Below are 19,259 nucleotides of genomic sequence, written 5' to 3' on the forward strand. Positions count from 1 at the left end.
AACTGTCCCGAATTTACAGAGACTGTCCTTGATTTTCAAAGGCATATTTGGGGATTCCAGGGCCAAAAATGGGTGGAACTAATAATAACCCTGCACATAAGTTGGATTCTCCAGGAAGAGGGCGAGATTTGGGATGCCCCATTTTTACCAACCTAAACGCTGGTGAGTATGAGAGTAGCAAGATGAGGTAACAGCTGGACAGAAAGAACAGATCAAGGGAAGGCTTCTTAAGACGGTATCAAGAAGGGAAGACACTAGTTGTTAGTGACAGGTTGAAGAGGTGGGTTAGGTCTGGGATAAGCAAAATAGTAACATTAGGGATGAGGTGGGATGGGATTAGGCACAGTTGTTGAGGTAGCATTTGCATTGTATGGTAGCAAGCTTTTCCTCAGCAATAGTGGAGAATGAGGTTATGTGGGAAGAGACCTGAGTAGTCAGCATCTGCAGTTTCCTCTTCCAAAGTACCAGCTATTGATTCCACTTGGTTTAGAGATGAATGAATCGATTCTAAACTAACTGGAATTATTACAAATTTCACCCAAAAATTTTCAAACAAATCTAAAGTTTTGTTTAGACTTGGACAAATCGCATAAAAAAGGTGCCCAGCAACATTTTACTTTGAGAACTTGCAGGCAAAACAGGAGGGAGGAAGAACATGAAGGATCACAGGACACTGGGTGCCTCACATTTATTCACTTTATAAATTATAATGTGAGCAACGATGGGATCGTGCAGTAAAACAGAGGGCACCGCACATGCGCGAGATTTCGCAAAGCGAAGCCGAATTGCAGTCTGTCACTCAAAGTCAAGAGGGGCGTGGTTACCTTGAAGGCAAGGTGCAAATTAGTGCGGACGGAGGATAAAAGATCGTTTTCTGATCTTATGCAGTATCGGGCTGCAGGATGAAAAGTATGATTAGTATCACACTGCGGGCTACCCTGAGGCACTGCTGGCGAGTTTACGTGCATTTAGGAGGTGACAGGTTCCCTTTAATTGAATGAATTATGTCAGTGATGACTCTTTTTGTATGGCGCTGCTAAACAAGTTTGCCCTACCGTTATATGCAGTAATCAGCAAGAAATAGCTTGCAGTGCATGTGATGTGCATCAGTTCACTTGAGATATGGTAAGAACGTCTTTCCTGGATTTGTTAGTCTGCACAACCTATAATCTTCCACTTCTGTTAGTCATTGACTTACAGAAATATGTCTATATTAGGCGTATTTCTGGAGCAGATTGTGGTGCAAAGGTTCTTTGCACCACAATCTGCGACTTTTCCCCGCTCACTCAAGGTCTACAAAAGTGGTTGTGGCGTGGCCAAGGAAAGGGGACGGGTTGGCAGGCTCATCTTATTCATCATTTTCTATGTCTGTTTTAGGCATAGAGAATGGTCTAAATCTACGTCAACAAGAGAGCTGGAGTAGATTTAGAAGCAGCGGTGGATCTGCAAAAGATATGTAAAGGCTGGCGCCTCTAAATAACGTTGGCGGGTCCACTCTCAGCGCAGGGCCTTATTAAGACTGGGATTAATGATCCTCCATATTCGCTACCCAGATTTAGGCAAATGCTGCCTCATTCCAGGCAAGGTCACTTTGCCTTTCTCATAAACATCTTCCTTAGTTCCTTGGTTGAGTTTTTTAAATACATTTTTCTCGTAGATAAGTGGATGGTAACCTCCAAAAGTACAGGCAGAGTCAAAGTATGGTTTGAAATAATAACACCGGTCTGTTTGACGTAAAGATGGCAGAAATTCATAGACGTTGACTTCCTCACAAATATTCATCATCAACAGGATCCCTGTACGGAGAGAACAAATATTCATTGGTTCAAATCGTTGTCTCATATTCTTCTAAATTGTACTTCACTAAATTGTACTGTGAGAAAACTGTTTAAAGGGCTAATTAGAAAGAAAAAAAAAGGAAAATTAGGCCAGCAGAAGTAAAATGAACTTGGAGGGGTCATCCCCATGGACACGGAGACTTTATTGCCATGAACGGTGGCTATATGGCTCCCGTGTGCTGCCATGTTGCATCTGCCAGGTGACATTGTTATGGAGCTATTCTGCCTGTACACCCTCTATTGCTGTGCATGCCAAGCTTCACTCTATATTTTACATAATCATTAATAAGTGCTTGTAGGGTTAGCAAGTGGCTCTAGGGGTCCTCTATAAAGGTTATGTGCAAGTTTTATAGCATACAAAAGTTGGGATATTTTGGACGAATAACATTTTGAACAAACATGTACAACTTTTTGCCTTTCTCCACCGCTGTCACCACTTTTTGGTTAAGTGGGCAGAGTATATAAGATGCGGCAGGGGCACCACAGCCCAATGAATTTACTAGTATTAGCACCAAAAATATTGCGCACTTTATAACAGAAAACTTTCTGGTATACAGGCCATCACAGATTTAAAGGGGTTGCCGTGGTTCAGAACTGAACCTGGATATATCCCCATTTTCACCCGGGCAGCCCATCTGACATGTGCATCAGAGCATTTCATGCTCTGATGCTTTCCCTTGCCCTGCAAGGGCTTTTTCTGGAGAATCGGTAACGTACCAGGCTCTCCATGGGTTAGCTAGGAGGGAGCTTCCGCCTAGCAGTGAGCCCAGTGATGTCACTGACAGTAATGGCCGGGCTTTAGAGATGCCCTAGCTTGTAAAATGGTTAGGGCAGAGCTAACGCCTGTCCATTAGTGCTGGTGATGTCACCAGGAACATTGCTAGGTGAAAGCCTCTGCCTAGCAGTGTAAAAATGTAAACAAAATAGCCCTTGCTTTGCGCAATTCCCCATGAAATTCCCCGATGCTCATGTCAGAGGGGCTGAGTGGGGGAAGAAGAAGGGGATATGTCCATTTAATAAATGTGTCCTTTAACACATTTATTAAGAGGCCTGTATCTCATAATAAATGGGTCACTTCTTACTGTAGCGGGCTTTTTACTAAGACTGGTGTGTGAAACATCAGTCTTTAGTAAATAGAGCCCCTATGAGTTCAGAAAGGTTATTCATTTGATACTATGAAGGTACAATTCACACAGCAGAGCCATATGCAAAGAGACTGTATGGCAGTGCACAGAGGCCACACAGCTGCCTAGTATGGGGCAACATTACCTTCATGTGCCACCACACAGACTCCATTGGGTGCCTAATAAGCAAAGATATTCTCCAGTATAAACAATGGGGAGCATAGCTCTGTACATAGAAGGAGAATGAAAAATTCTGTATGGAATCCGACTGAACAAAAACCTCCAGATGCCTCTCAGGCAGAGTGGGGTACAGTAGAGGTCTCATGCACTTGAATGGGAACACTACTTACAAATTGAAGATGTGTTTGTATAAAGCCCAAGGCTGGATTCACACCGACTGTTTTTTGAGCCAAACACAGGAGTGGATACAGAAGGAAGGAAATGTATAAAAGAAAAACTCATCTCGTCTACCACATTTTGAATTTGTAAAAAAAAATATATATATTTTCTATATTCTCACCGATAGACCCTGATGATGGAGGATTTGGTTGGATTTGTTCTGGTGAGTTCTCTTGAATTATGTTCCACAGTTGCCAAAGTGTTTGTGGTTTCAGGATATAAAACAGCTGCTTTGGGTTCGCTATTCGATGTTTCCTATATGGCTCAAAGAATTTGAATTCCGGCTTCTTATACCACTAAGGAGAAAAATGAGACAATCAATAGACTATATATATATATATATATATATATATATATGTAATGAACAGGATATGGGGTATACACACTGACGCTAACTGATGCATTGTCTGGGTCAGGTGCAAATTATAGTCTATGTTTTGTAGTTGTTCGTGACGCCAATTGCAGTGTGCGCAGGGTACTATCACAGGGCCCTCCCAAGGTCTTATAACGCACATCCCAGGTTAGGAATGCCAGAGTGGTGTAATGTCTCTGTATGGCAGTGGTAAATGTGTCAACGGTGTCTCCTACCTGAATACGGCTGGACTCCTGGCTCACTAGCAATAAATTGAGTGTAGTGATAGGAGGAGTAATAGGGGGATTTGGCAGCAGATCCAGACCTCTCTAACTATCCTCCTGGCCAGCACAGGTGTCACTTTTGGCTTTCGACCACGTCCTCTGAGATTCTCCACAGTGCAGAACATCTTGTATTTTTTGCTCAAATGTAAATAAAAGCTTAGAGATGTTTTTTTCCCCCACAATAATGCCTCTTGTACATCGTCTTATTATGTTTTGGGAGACACCTATGTCATTTCCCATCCAAAAAATACTTGCTATTGAACAAAACTCACACCACACATATAACAAGTGAGGGTAAAGGTACATGGAGGGTACATAAGGGAGGACAAATTTATGTTCCATAAGGTGGCCCTCAAGGACTGGGCAGAAACACCCAGGCAAGAAGCAAAGCTCCAACACCAATCAAGGCTGTAGTACAACTGCCCCCAGCAAGCAAGCCACAGGTATATATCAAGCCCGCGGTCACACCAAGGAAACACCTTAATCCCCACTAGCAAGAAGATTAACCCCTTGCTCACCAAACAGTAAGGAGGCAAACCTTAACCCCTTAAGGACACAGGGAGTACAGGTACGCCCTTGTGCCCTGGTACTTAAGGACACAGGGCGTACATGTTATTTGAGCCCGGTGGGAGGTGCAGGGGGAGGGTTGCGGGCGGTGCGGGAGGCGGGATTGCGATCCCCCGCCCGCCTCCCATTGCATAATCGTTGGCGTCTAGTGGGCGTCTCATTGCTGGCACCCTGGTATAAACGGCTGACATCGGTGATGCGATGTCAGCCGTTTAACCCTTTCCATACAGCGGTCCGTACGGACCGCTGTATGGAAAAGGTTAACAGCTCAGGGAGCTCCCTCCCTCTCCCATCGGGGGGCTGCTGTGCCTTTGTAGCCCCCCGAATGGAGAGGGAGAGAGCTCCCAGGCAGCCCCCAAAGCCCCGTCCTTACCCTTCCCTGTCTGCGCAGTTCTGGCCACTACTGAGCAGATGGGGAAGGTTCCCATGGCAACAGGACGCCTTCTCAGGCGTCCTGCTGTCAATGGTTCTGAACAGATCTGTGCTGAAAGGCATAGATCTGTTCAGACAAAGAGTAAAATACAGTACAGTACTATATATTGTACTGTACTGTATTATACAGACATCAGACGCACTGGATCTTCAAGAACCAAGTGGGTCTGGGTCAAAAAATAAAGTAAAAATCAAAAAACACATTGATCACTGATTAAAAATGAAAAAAATAAAATTCCCTATACATGTTTGGTATCGGCGCATCCGTAACGACCTGATCTATAAAACGGTCATGTTACTTTACCCGAACGGTGAACGCCATAAAAATAAAAAATTAAAAACTATGATGAAATTTGAATTTTGCCCACCTTACTTCCCAAAAAAGGTAATAAAAGTGATCAAAAAAGTTGCATGTACGTCAAAATTGTAACAATCAAACCGTTATCTCATCCCGCAAAAATCATACCCTACCCAAGATAATCGCCCAAAAACTGAAAAAACTATGGCTCTTAGACTATGGAAACACTAAAACATGATTTATTTTGTTTTGTAAAACTTACATAAATAATAAAAAGTATACATATTAGGTATCGCCGCGTCCATATTGACCAGCTCTATAAAAATATCATATGACCTAACCCCTCAGGTGACCACCGTAAAAAAATAAAAATAAAAATGATGTAAAAAAAGCCATTTTTTGTCATCTTCCGTCACAAAAAGTGTAATAGCAAGCAGTCAAAAGTCATGTGCACCCCAAAATAGTGCCAATCAAACAGTCATCTCATCCCACAAAAAATGAGACCCTACTTAAGATAATCGCCCAAAAATTTAAAAAAACTATGGCTCTTAGACTATGGAGACACTAAAACATTTTTTTTGTTTTAAAAATGAAATTATTGTGTAAAACTTACATAAATAAAAAAAATTGTATACATATTGGGTATCACCGCGTCCGTGACAACCTGCTCTATAAAATTACCACATGATCTAACCTGTCAGATGAATGGTGTAAATAACAAAAAAAAAACGGTGCCAAAAAAGCAATTTCTTGTTACCTTGCCGCACAAAAAGTGTAATATAGAGCAACCAATAATCATATGTACCCTAAACTAGTACCAACAAAACTGCCACCTTATCCCGTAGTTTCTAAAATGGGGTCACTTTTTTGGAGTTTCTACTCTAGGGGTGCATCAGGGGGGCTTCAAATGGGACATGGTGTCAAAAAAAACAGTCCAGCAAAATCTGCCTTCCAAAAACCGTATGGCATTCCTTTCCTTCTGCGCCCTACCGTGTGCCCGTACAGCAGTTTACGACCACATATGGGGTGTTTCTGTAAACTACAGACTCAGGGCCATAAATAATGAGTTTTGTTTGGCTGTTAACCCTTTCTTTGTAACTGGAAAAAAAATATTAAAATGGAAAATCTGCCCAAAAAGTGAAATTTTGAAATTGTATCTCTATTTTCCATTAAATCTTGTGCAACACCTAAAGGGTTAACAAAGTTTGTACAATCAGTTTTGTATACCTTGAGGGGTGTAGTTTCTTAGATGGGGTCACTTTTATGGAGTTTCTAATCTAGGGGTGCATCAGGGGGCTTCAAAAGGGACATGGTGTAAAAAAAAACAGTCCAGCAAAATCTGCCTTCCAAAAACCGTATGGCATTCCTTTCCTTCTGCGCCCTGCCGTGTGCCCGTACAGCAGTTTATGACCACATATGAGGTGTTTCTGTAAACTACAGAATCAGGGCCATAAATAATGAGTTTTGTTTGGCTGTTAACCCTTGCTTTGTAACTGGAAAAAAAAATTTAATGGAAAATCTGCCAAAAAAGTTAAATTTTGAAATTGTATCTCTATTTTCCATTAAATCTTGTGCAACACCTAAAGGGTTAACAAAGTTTGTAAAATCAGTTTTGAATACCTTTAGGGGTGTAGTTGATAGAATGGGGTCATTTTTGGGTGGTTTCTATTATGTAAGCCTCACAAAGTGACTTCAGAGCTGTAGTGGTCCCTAAAAATTGGGTTTTTGTAAATTTCTGAAAAATTTCAAGATTTGCTTCTAAACTTCTAAGCCTTGTAACATCCCCAAAAAATAAAATATCATTCCCAAAATAATTCAAACATGAAGTAGACATATGGGGAATGTAAAGTCATCACAATTTTTAGGGGTATTACTATGTATTACAGAAGTAGAGAAACTGAAACTTTGAAATTTGCTAATTTTTCCCAATTTTGGGTAAATTTGGCATTTTTTTATGCAAAAAAAAAATTTGTTTTTTTACTTTATTTTACCAGTGTCATGAAGTACAATATGTGACGAAAAAACAATCTCAGAATGGCCTGGATAAGTCAAAGCGTTTTAAAGTTATCACCACTTAAAGTGACACTGGTCAGATTTGCGAAAAATGGCCTGGTCCTAAGGTGTAATAAGGCTGTGTCCTTAAGGGGTTAAGGTGAAGTGCACATGCAAACTTCCAACAACATGTTGTCATCGGCAACCAGTCTGCATGGCAACCGCATCAGGGCCAAACACCAATATGACCGTGACATTATCACTGTTACATTTAAAGTGAAAGTCATTTATTTCAGCATTTTTCAATATTGCATTTAAAGTGAAAGGACTCTTAATAGTTGTACTTATTGTCAGTATTGCATTTAAAGTAAAATGTCTGAGACTAGTATTTCCATGCCACTGTTAGAGGATACAAAGATAGATAGAGTAGAAGTTGAAGAGCAAGGGAACCTATCTGAGGTAGAAGAGTCTGATGCAGCATTAGTCTTGCCTCAAACAAATATAGCCCAAGCAGATGAACTAAGATGTTCATCACGTGACAGAAAACAGATCTCAAAAATGCTGGAAAATTTAGAGCAAGAGGCAGCATTAAAGGAGAAAAAGTTTGCCCGGATGTATGATAGGTGGAAATTATATATTGAAGACATTCGTAGAAACATAGAAACATGGAATGTGTCGGCAGATAAGAACCATTTGACCCATATAGTCTGCCCAATATATTGAATACTAGGGATAGCCCCTGGCTCTATCTTATATGAAGGATGGCCTTATGCCTATCCCATGCATGCTTAAACTCCTTCAGTGTATTTGCAGCTACCACTTCTGCAGGAAGGCTATTCCATGCATCCACTACTCTCTCAATAAAGTAATACTTCCTGATATTACTTTTAAACCTTTGCCCCTCTAATTTAAAACTATGTCTTCTTGTAGCAGTTTTTCTACTTTAAAATATTCTCTCCTCTTTTACCTTGTTGATTCCCTTTATGTATTTAAAAGTTTCTATTATAACCAAATGGAAAGAACATGGCACAACGGAAAACCTGCCAAGAGACGGCCGTCCACCAAAACTCCCGGACCAGGCAATGAGGGCATTAATCAGAGAGGCAGCACAGAGACCTAAGGTAACCCAGGTAAAGCTGCAGAGTTCCACAGCAGAGACTGGAGTATCTGTACATAGGACGACAATAAGCTGTACGCTCCATAGAGTTGGGCTTTATGAGTGACCAGAAGAAAGCCATTACTTTCAGCTAAAAACAAAAAGGCCATTATGCTAAAGCAAAAAAGTATAAAAGCTAAAGCAAAAAAGTATAAAAGGGAACTTCAGTGATATGGTAGCGATGGTAGAAGAATCTGAATCAGAGCTTATGGCAGCATATGTCAACCTGCGGTCATTTGCGACACCTTCCCAGGATATTGTAAGGAACATGGACACATGTACTGCGGTTACTAAAGATTTAGTAAAGCTCATGAGAAAACTATCATCTGCAGCAAACTACAGTGCTTTGCAAAAGTATTCACCCCCTTGACTTTTTTCGTGTTTTGGTACATTACAGCCTTAAGTTCAATGTTTTGTTAATCTGAATTTTATGTAATGGATCATAACACAATAGTCTAAGTTAGTGAAGCTAAATGAGAAAAATATATAAATAAAACTATTGTTTAGAAATAGAAAACAGAAAATTGCCATAAAAAGCTCTGGTGCAACCAATTACCTTCAGAAGTCCCATAATTAGTGAAATGATGTCCACCTGTGTGCAATCTAAGTGTCATATGATCTGTCATTACATATACAAACCTTTTTTGAAAGGCCCCAAAGGCTACAACACCTAAGCAAGAGGCATCACTAACCAAACACTGCCATGAAGACCAAGGAACTCTCCAAACAAGTAAGGGACAATGTTGTTGAGAAGTACAAGTCAGGGTTAGGTTAAAAAAAATATCAACATTTTGGATGATCCCCAGGAGCAACATCAAATCTATCATAACCAAATGGAAAGAACATGGCACAACGGCAAACCTGCCAAGAGACGGCCGTCCACCAAAACTCACAGACCGGGCAAGGAGGGCATTAATCAGAGATGCAGCACAGAGACCTAAGGTAACCCAGGTAAATCTGCAGAGTTCCACAGCAGAGACTGGAGTATCTGTACATAGGACGACAATAAGCCGTACGCTCCATAGAGTTAGGCTTTATGTCAGAATGGCCAGAAGAAAGCTATTACTTTCAGCTAAAAACAAAAAGGCATGATATGAGTTTGCGAAAAGGCATATGGGAGGCTCCCAAAATGTATGTAGGAAGGTGCTCTGGTCTGATGAGACTAAAGGGTTAAATGCCTGAATGAGACGCTTAAAAATACTTTTATTTAATTACATTTAAAATGTGTGGCTATCCGCCAGAATTGCACTTGTCAGGCTGACTTATGGAGGAGTGGCTCACACTTTGTCATATATATGGTGCAGCCAAACTCATCCACAGTAACAGAAATAGTGTATCCAGCAGGAGGAGCTTGACTTAATACTCCAGTGTAGCTGGAACACTAAACTCAGCGCTGCCAAACACAAAGTACAAACTGCTGTCACTTATTTTAAATAGCGGCTAAAGAGACGCACTGTAGCTTTGCACCAGCATATGTTGGCAGCTCTCTATAGATGACAGGAGGTATGTGCTGCACTTAACATCTAGTAGCCCATAACATCCCCCATACTGCAAATACCTGTCATCTATAGACCATAAGTTTTCTGCCTAATATCGCGTTCACGCGAAGCATTTCTATGTCACCACCACCACCAGGGTGACATGTCATCAGGAGCTTAGGATGTGTAATGTAACAGTGGATCGCCCTCTTAACTCGGCATGTTTCCACTTTCAAAGATCACAGGGAAGATACTGCACGCTGAAGTTGGCGCACGTGCAGCGAGATAGATCAAAGCCTCCAGCTCTAATACGGCCATAGTGGCCGCCGAGAGACGATCTGAAGTGGAATAGGCCATGCCCACTGGCAGAGCTAGTGGCAGCGGAGATACAGCAATGAGGAGTGGTAAGTCCTCTATAACATCGCTGCCTTATCTAAGATCGCTTAAGCACCAGAGGGATAATATGTTTAATGGTATGAATGGGCTAGATGTACAGGGATAATTGGAGATTTTCCTAGCTATTGTAACGGAAAATATAGATTTTATTGAAGACAGGAGGCGAGCATTGTGCATTAACTTTCTTTACTACTCCCATTAGCAGCAAGAATAAGTATTACTACAGGTGAAAGAGTTTTTTCAAAACAGGTACTAAATATGTAAATGAGGAAGTCCAGGTAGCCAATCAGTGATCCTCTTAGTGTATAAATGATGGTGATGGTATAGATTCTGCCTCTTTCTTGATGGCTTGAGATGCAGTAACTAGAATTAAATGGATCTTGAGTATAAAAGGAATGTAGAGTAGATCTGGAGGGAACAAATCTGGAATAACAGGAACATTCGATGGTCGCTGGAGGATTGAGGAATTGAAGATATTCTAGTATGCTATGGAAACAGAAAAATATATATACGATTAGGGTTGGGTTAATAGGGGGGGACAATGCTCGCCTCCTGTCTTCAATAAAATCTATATTTTCCGTTACAATAGCTAGGAAAATCTCCAATTTTATTGCGACAGGAGGCTCCCATTGTGCAAGTTTAAAGCTAAATGTATGTCCAAAGTCACAAATGTAGTTTATATGATAGACATGGATACATGAGAATCTGGTTTGAAATAAAAAGTTTTAAAAGTGGATTCTGAAGACCAATCCGCGGCCTTCAAAATCTCAGAGAGGGAAGCTCCTTTTTGGAATGCTTTAGTGGAAACCGCTCCTCGAAGAGAATGTGGGCCAAAGATTGCTGTATCAATTCCTGCCATTTGCATGGTAAGTTTAATCCATCTTGCTAATGTAGGGGAAGATACTGGAAGATGTGGTTTGCAAAAGGAGATAAGGAGTTGGGAAGATTGAGGAGAGCGTAAAGATTGGGTCATGGATTCGTATGTTTTTAAACAACGGACAATGCATAGTTTATTGTTAGAAGGAAAGGCCGGGTAAGAAACCGTATGGAGATTGGTTTTGGTTCTTCTGGTGATTTGGAAGTTTACACCGTTAGGGGTGAAGAATCTGTGAGAACTGTCTAAGACTCTAACATCTGAAACCCTTTTAATGGATATGAGACATAAGAGGGTCGTGATTTTAAAAGAGAGTAATTTTAGTGAGAGATGCTCATTATCTTCCCACGTAGAAAAAAAGATTTAGAAGGGAGGTAACGTCCCAAGTGGAGTGATATCTAGGTCTTGGGGGGTTTCTAAAGCGAATACCTTTCATAAGTCTACAAACCATGGGATGTTTGCCCGCAGGGATTGAGTTAACAGGGGCATGTTCGGATGATATTGCAGAATGATAGAGGTTTATGGTCCTATAAGCTTTCCCCATATTAAGAGATTCAGAAAGAAAATTTAATATGTGGGTAATAGGTGCATGAATAGGATCCAGGTTCCGTTGAGTGCACCAATGAAGCCAAATTTTCCAGGCTGATCTATAAGCCTTTTTGGTACCCGGGGCCCATGCGTCAGAGAGGATGTCAATAGCAGATTGTGAAAGGTCGAGATCGATTGTTTGTTGCCTGAAATCAGCCAAGCTATTAGTGTTAGGTGTCCCGATAGGATTAGAGGGTGTAGGTGACCCAAAGGGTCCCGGAGCAGATCTTGGGGAGAGGGAAGAATTCTCGGGATATCTATCATCAGACTGAGTAGTGTGGGAAACCATGTTTGAGACGGCCACCATGGGGTGATGATCACTAGTGTGGATTTCTGAGTGATTGTCTGAAGTAGAACTCTGGAGATTAGTGCAAAGGGGGGAAAGGCGTAAAGGCGTCCTTGTGGCCAAATTTGGCGGAGAGCATCTAGGGCTAAGGCTTCTGGATCCGGACGCCAACTGAAGAAGGTGGGAAGTTGGGTGTTCAGTCATGATGCAAATAGATCTATGAGGAGGGGACCCCATAGATTGTTGATTTGTTTGAAGATGAAAGGATTCAATTGCCAGTTGCTGGAATCCGTAAGGTATCGGGAATTCCAGTCGGCAACTGAGTTTATTAGACCTGGAAGGTATTCTGCTTTTAAGGTGATATCCCTGTCTAGACAGAAGTGCCAAAATTCTTTGGCAATGTCGGTCAGGATCTTGGAGGTAGTGCCCCCGAAACGGTTGATGTACTGAACTGCTGCAATATTGTCCATACGTAGAAGGATGCAGCAGTGTGATTTGTCTTTCGCGAAACTTTTCATGGCGAAAAAGGCGGCTAGTAATTCCAGACAATTGATGTGTAGCTGAGATTCTGAACCTGACCATTTCCCTCCTGTGGAATAAGGACCACAACGAGCGCCCCATCCCGAAAGGCTGGCGTCTGATTCTAGAATCAGATCTGGTAGGGAATTGAATATCATCTTCCCATTCCATGTCTAAATATGTTGAAGCCACCAAAGAAGTTCTTCTTTGGCTTCTGAGGATAGTGGAACTTTGTCCGAATATTGTAGGCCCCCCCTAAATGTTGAGTTTTTAGACATTGGAGGGCTCTGTAATGTAATGGGGCGGGGAAAATTGCTTGTATGGAGGCCCACAAGAGGCCCACAATTCGTGCAATGGTTCGTAGTGAGACTAGATGTTGTTTAGTATTGAACGGATTTCTCTTCGAATCAAAGTGAGTTTTTTGGTAGGAAGACTCAGTAGAGCAGAGTCAGTGTTGATATTGAATCCCAAAAATTCTATTTCTTTGGATGGGGATAGGATGGATTTTTTGTAATTGATTAGAAAATCCAGATTGGTTAGAAGAGAAATGGTCCATTGTGAATGGGTAAGGATTAAAGAGAGTGCTTGTGCCATAATTAAAATATCGTCCAAATATATGATTAGGCATACACCTCGGGATCTTAGGGATGATATCACTGGTTTCATTAATTTGGTGAAACACCAAGGGGCTGATGATAGGCCAAATGGAAGGCAAGTGAACTGCCATTTTTGGTTGTTCCAGAAAAATTGTAGAAAAGGTTGATGGAGAGGATGTATGGGTATGGTGAGATACGCGTCCTTTAGATCTATTTTTATTAGGGAGTAATAGGTCCCTGAGAAGGTGAATTCCCTCCATTTTGAAGTGATGATAAATCACAAAATCGTTGAGGGTTCTCAAATTTATGACAGGTCTGTGACCTCCGTCTTTCTTTTTTACTAGAAAGATGTTTCTGATAAAACCTGGAGATAGAGGAGGTACTTGAATGATAGCTCTCTTGTGGAAAAGATCTAGTATCTCTGACTCTGTGAGGTCTTGATCTAGAGTGGAGAAATGTATTGGTTGACAGATGTGATTCTGTGAGGGAGAGGATTGGAAATCTATCTGATATCCTGAGATGGTGTTCAGGATCCATGAGTCTGAGGTTAGAGAAGACCATGTTTGGAAAAAATGTTTCAGTCTTCCCCCTAGAGGAATGTGGGAATAGTTTGGAGTAGAAGAGCTTACCTGATGATGGTCTGGATCTAGGGAAACCTCGCTGGCCTCGGGTTCTCCATGGGCGTCCTCTGGTAGGGAAAAATGGTGTAGTGGATGGTGTGAAGGTAAAAGGTCTGTCTGGTTGGGAGGGAGCCTGCTGAATTTGTCTGAATTGTGAACTTCGGCTGGGAAAGCGGCCCCTGCCTTTCCCAGCCCTGCCAAAAATTTTGGGTTGATCCACTTTCTTTAGGGATGTTTTGGCCTTATCGAGGGAGGAAAATACTCCAACGAATTTCCCTATCTCCTTGATAAGGGAATCTCCAAACAGGAGGCCTTCAGCCGACTCATCAGGGTCTGAATTGGCCAGATGAGAGAGTTGTGGGTCTAATTTCATTATTATATTGCGTTTTCTTTCCGCACTCAGGGCAGAGTTAACGTTTCCAAAGAAACAGATGGCTCTTTGGGCCCAGCCACGAAGGACCGACGTGTCTACTGGTTGGCCTGTAATAGCGGATTGCTCTGATAGATCTAATATTTTTGTGAGGGGTCCCAATAAGTCTAGAAGTTTGTCTTGGCAAAGTTTAAATGATCTGTCCAGACCTCTTTTGGGGTTCTTACCCGTTTTATTTAAATATTTAAAAATGATAGGGTCTAACTCAGGAGTTAGGGATTTTTTATGTGGTAAAGTTGGTCTTGGACATTCTGCTTTTAATTTGTTTTTGGAGGATCTATCCAGGGATTTATTGACCCAGTGCATCAGAAATTTTGAAATTTGAGGTTGGAGAACCCATTCTCCAGATCTAGGGTGTTTTATCTGGTCAGGGTTGAAGAAAGGGATACCCTGACTATCTAGAATTAAAGATTCTGGGATTTGGCTGGTTGAAGAGGATTCTTCAGGATCCTCAGGATAGTCATCCTCATAATCAAATGGGAGTTCGTCTTTCAGAATTGAATCAGAATCATCTGATGATGCGGAGGAAGATATTTCTTTGTAAGAGATAAACTTAGCCCTCTTACTGGCTGTCATAACCCGGCTATTGGTAGTCTCCTCCCGGGTGGATGGTCCTTTGTGGGGATTTTCGCCACCATTACCTTTGCCGCATGGTTTATGCGGACATTCTTTAGAATTTTGACCCTTCCCAGTGTGTAGGATTTTGGGTCTTCTGTAAACCTTCTCTTTTTGGCTGATTTGCCCGGTTGTTTAAAACCTTTGGCCAGCTCCGTAATTGAATCTTCCGCTGAGAGGAAGTTGTCAGTCGGGGTAGATGGATAATTTTGAGGGGACCTTCGGTTTACTACAAGGGAAAGGGATTTAGCAATGGAGTTCTGAATGGATACCATGGCTGACTGTATTGCCAGAGATACCGATTTTGAGATGGATTGATCCACCATTTGTTGGATAGAATCCGAAATTAATACCTCATATCCAATGGGAATGGGTTGAATGGATTGGGTATTAGTTTGTTCCTCAGAAGGATTCATATTGCTAAATATGTGGATATGAAATGGAAGAGAAAATGGGAAAAAAATCTGTGTTTTATACTTGTACGAACACAAGTACGCGCATTCAGGTACATATACTTAGTCAGCATAAATATATACAGACCAGTATAAGTCCTTGAATGCATGCACAAGTAAATATATTAAATATACTTACAATTAGATAGGAGGGAACGGAGGTAAGATTGAGGGTACAGTAATGGGTGGAAGGCCGAATTGGGTACATAAAGCGCGCAGGGGGAGATTTATTAAGTCAGTGAGGAGAGATGCACTACCGCAATGAAAACGGTGGCTGAGGATACAGTGCCTGACTGGGGAAATGCGCCAGTGAAACACTGCATGCAAATATGGAAAATAAACACATGAAATTACATTTTATGCATTTAAAAACACAAATGGTAATATATAAAAAAGGTGAAACTACTAATACGTATCTTTCTTTGGTTGGGAGCAGCAAGAAAGAGGCAGAATCTATACCATCACCATCATTTATACACTAAGAGGATCACTGATTGGCTACCTGGACTTCCTCATTTACATATTTACTACCTGTTTTGAAAAAAACTCTTTCACCAGTTGTAATACTTATTCTTGCTGCTAATGGGAGTAGTAAAGATAGTTAATGCACAATGGGAGCCTCCTGTCGCAATAAAATCATGAAATGTACACCACTGTACACAGGCAACCCCAGGAAGTATGTGACTGACAACACAGGTCACCACTGATGATACAAATATATGGTGGTTACTGCTTACAACCTCTGCATCCAGCGTTACGAATAGCAACCTAGGTCAAACTAAACTAAACTAAAACAAGTACAATCCATGGGGTCCATTATTTGTATTCTATAATATAACTCACATACCTACAGTACAGACCAAAAGTTTGGACACACCTTCTCATTCAAAGAGTTTTCTTTATTTTCATGACTGAAAATTGTAGATTCACACGGAAGGTATCAAAAATATGAATTAACACATGTGGAATTATATGCATAACAAAAAAGTGTGAAACAACTGAAAATATGTCATATTCTAGGTTCTTCAAAGTAGCCACCTTTTGCTTTGATTACTGCTTTGCACACTCTTGGCATTCTCTTGATGAGCTTCAAGAGGTAGTCACCTGAAATGGTTTTCATTTCACAGGTGTGCCCTGTCAGGTTTAATAAGTGGGATTTCTTGACTTATAAATGGGGTTGGGACCATCAGTTGCGTTGTGGAGAAGTCAGGTGGATACACAGCTGATAGTCCTACTGAATAGGATTAGTAGAACTACAGGTAACAGCACACTGCTAGTCAATTGCACAAAGATATAAGCAAACACTGAAAAAAAAATAGCGGCTTGGTGGCCATACTTACTGCAAGTGCAGTTAGAAGCTCTTTGCGCATATAATTGATCAAACATATGTCGAGCCCATCTACCAGACGTCAAGGTGGCTTCTAATCAGATGGGTCCTACTCTAACATGCCTCTCCTGGGCTTACAGCCTACAATCTGGTCAAAGTATTACCAAGCTGTATCCTGCATTGTTTTTCTTCCCTATAGTCCTACTGAATAGACTGTTAGAATTTGTATTATGGCAAGAAAAAAGCAGCTAAGTAAAGAAAAACGAGTGGCCATCATTACTTTAAGAAATGAAGGTCAGTCAGTCCGAAAAATTGGGAAAACATTGAAAGTGTCCCCAAGTGTAGTCACAAAAACCATCAAGCGCTACAAAGAAACTGGCTCACATGCGGACCGCCCCAGGAAAGGAAGACCAAGAGTCACCTCTGCTGCAGAGGATAAGTTCATCTGAGTCACCAGCCTCAGAAATCGCAGGTTAACAGCAGCTCAGATTAGAGACCAGGTCAATGCCACACAGAGTTCTAGCAGCAGACACATCTCTAGAACAACTGTTAAGAGGAGCCTGTGTGAATCAGGCCTTCATGGTAGAATATCTGCTAGGAAACCACTGCTAAGGACAGGCAACAACCAGAAGAGACTTGTTTGGGCTAAAGAACACAAGGAATGGACATTAGACCAGTGGAAATCTGTGCTTTGGTCTAATGAGTCCAAATTTCAGATCTTTGGTTCCAACCACCGTGTCTTTGTGCGACGCAGAAAAGGTGAACGGATGGACTCTACATGCCCGGTTCCCACCGTGAAGCATGGAGGAGGAGGTGTGATGGTGTGGGGGTGCTTTGCTGGTGACACTGTTGGGGATTTATTCAAAATTGAAGGCATACTGAACCAGCATGGCTACCACAGCATCTTGCAGCGGCATGCTATTCCATCTGGTTTGCGTTTAGTTGGACCATCATTTATTTTTCAACAGGACAATGACCCCAAATACACCTCCAGGCTGTGTAAGGGCTATTTAACCATGAAGGAGAGTGATGGGGTGCTGCGCCAGATGACCAGGCCTCCACAGTCACCGGACCTGAACCCAATCGAGATGGTTTGGGGTGAGCTGGACCGCAGAGTGAAGGCAAAAGGGCCAACAAGTGCTAAGCATCTCTGGGAACTCCTTCAAGACTGTTGGAAGACCATTTCAGGTGACTACCTCTTGAAGCTCATCAAGCGAATGCCAAGAGTGTGCAAAGCAGTAATCAAAGCAAAAGGTGGCGAATTTGAAGAACCTAGAATATGATATATTTTCTGTTGTTTCACACTTTTTTGTTATGCATATAATTCCACATGTGTTAATTCATATTTTTGATACCTTCAGTGTGAATCTAAAATTTTCATAGTCATGAAAATAAAGAAAACTCTTTGAATGAGAAGGTGTGTCCAAACTTTTGGTCTGTACTGTAGGTATGTGAGTTATATTATAGAATACAAATAATGGACCCCATGGATTGTACCTGTTTTAGTTTAGTTTAGTTTGACCCAGGTTGCTATTCGTAACGCTGGATGCAGAGGTTGTAAGCAGTAACCACCATATATTTGTATCATCAGTGGTGACCTGTGTTGTCAGTCACATACTTCCTGGGGTTGCCTGTGTACAGTGGTGTACATTTCATGATTATCCCTGTAAATCTAGCCCATTCATGCCATTAAACATATTATCCCTCTGGTGCCTAAGCGATCTTAGATAAGGCAGCGATGTTATAGAGGACTTACCACTCCTCATTGCTGTATCTCCGCTGCCGCTAGCTCTGCCAGTGGGCGTGGCCTATTCTACTTCAGATCGTCTCTTGGCGGCCGCTATGGCCGTATTAGAGCTGGAGGCTTTGATCTATCCCGCTGCACGCGCGCCAACTTCGGCGTGCAGTATCTTCCCTGTGATCTTTGAAAGTGGAAACATGCCGAGTTAAGAGGGCAATCCACTGTTACATTACACATCCTAAGCTCCTGATGACATGTCACCCTGGTGGTGGTGGTGACATAGAAACGTTTCGCGTGAACACGATATTAGGCAGAGAACTTATGGTCTATAGATGACAGGTATTTGCAGTGTGGGGGATGTTATGGGCTACTAGATGTTTGCAGCACATAGAAAGCACTTTGCCTATTAAGAATACGTTCCACACACGCCTCCTGTCATCTATAGAGAGCTGCCAACATATGCTGGTGCAAAGCTACAGTGCGTCTCTTTAGCTGCTATTTAAAATACGTTTTTTGTTATGTATATAATTCCACATGTGTTAATTCATAGTTTTGATGCCTTCAGTGTGAATCTACAATTTTCATAGTCATGAAAATAAAGAAAACTCTTTGAATGAGAAGGTGTGTCCAAACTTTTGGACTGTACTGTATATCCTAGATATTCACATATTGGGGTAAAAATATAGTATTATAGATATAAATTCACAGGGGACATATTGGTCCCCAAATAACATGGATAAAGGAATAAAAGAATGGGGAGAAAAGAAAAAGATGAAGTGGAAAAAGGAACCAACAAAAATTATTATATCTCAACCGCCATATGTATTAGGAGACATCCATCCCCCATTTAAATATGCGTTTAGATGAAACATGTATATGAAATGTAGTCATTCAG

The 19,259-nt window shown here is 41.5% G+C and overlaps 1 protein-coding gene across 1 annotated transcript in view; it reads right to left on the reverse strand.

Moving 5' to 3' along the window:
* Positions 1 to 1,545: 1,545 nt before the first annotated feature.
* The window catches only part of LOC122935754 (beta-galactoside alpha-2,6-sialyltransferase 1-like), a 285,769-nt gene continuing 268,055 nt past the window's right edge, over positions 1,546 to 19,259 (reverse strand). The window contains exons 6-7 of the mRNA XM_044291625.1: positions 3,483 to 3,657; positions 1,546 to 1,796 (exon numbers count right to left, since the gene is read on the reverse strand). Coding sequence (XP_044147560.1) covers positions 1,546 to 1,796; positions 3,483 to 3,657 — 426 coding nt within the window. The remainder of the gene's footprint in view (positions 1,797 to 3,482; positions 3,658 to 19,259) is intronic.

The sequence above is a fragment of the Bufo gargarizans genome, chromosome 4 (assembly GCF_014858855.1).
Source record: "Bufo gargarizans isolate SCDJY-AF-19 chromosome 4, ASM1485885v1, whole genome shotgun sequence".
Taxonomy (NCBI): domain Eukaryota; kingdom Metazoa; phylum Chordata; class Amphibia; order Anura; family Bufonidae; genus Bufo; species Bufo gargarizans.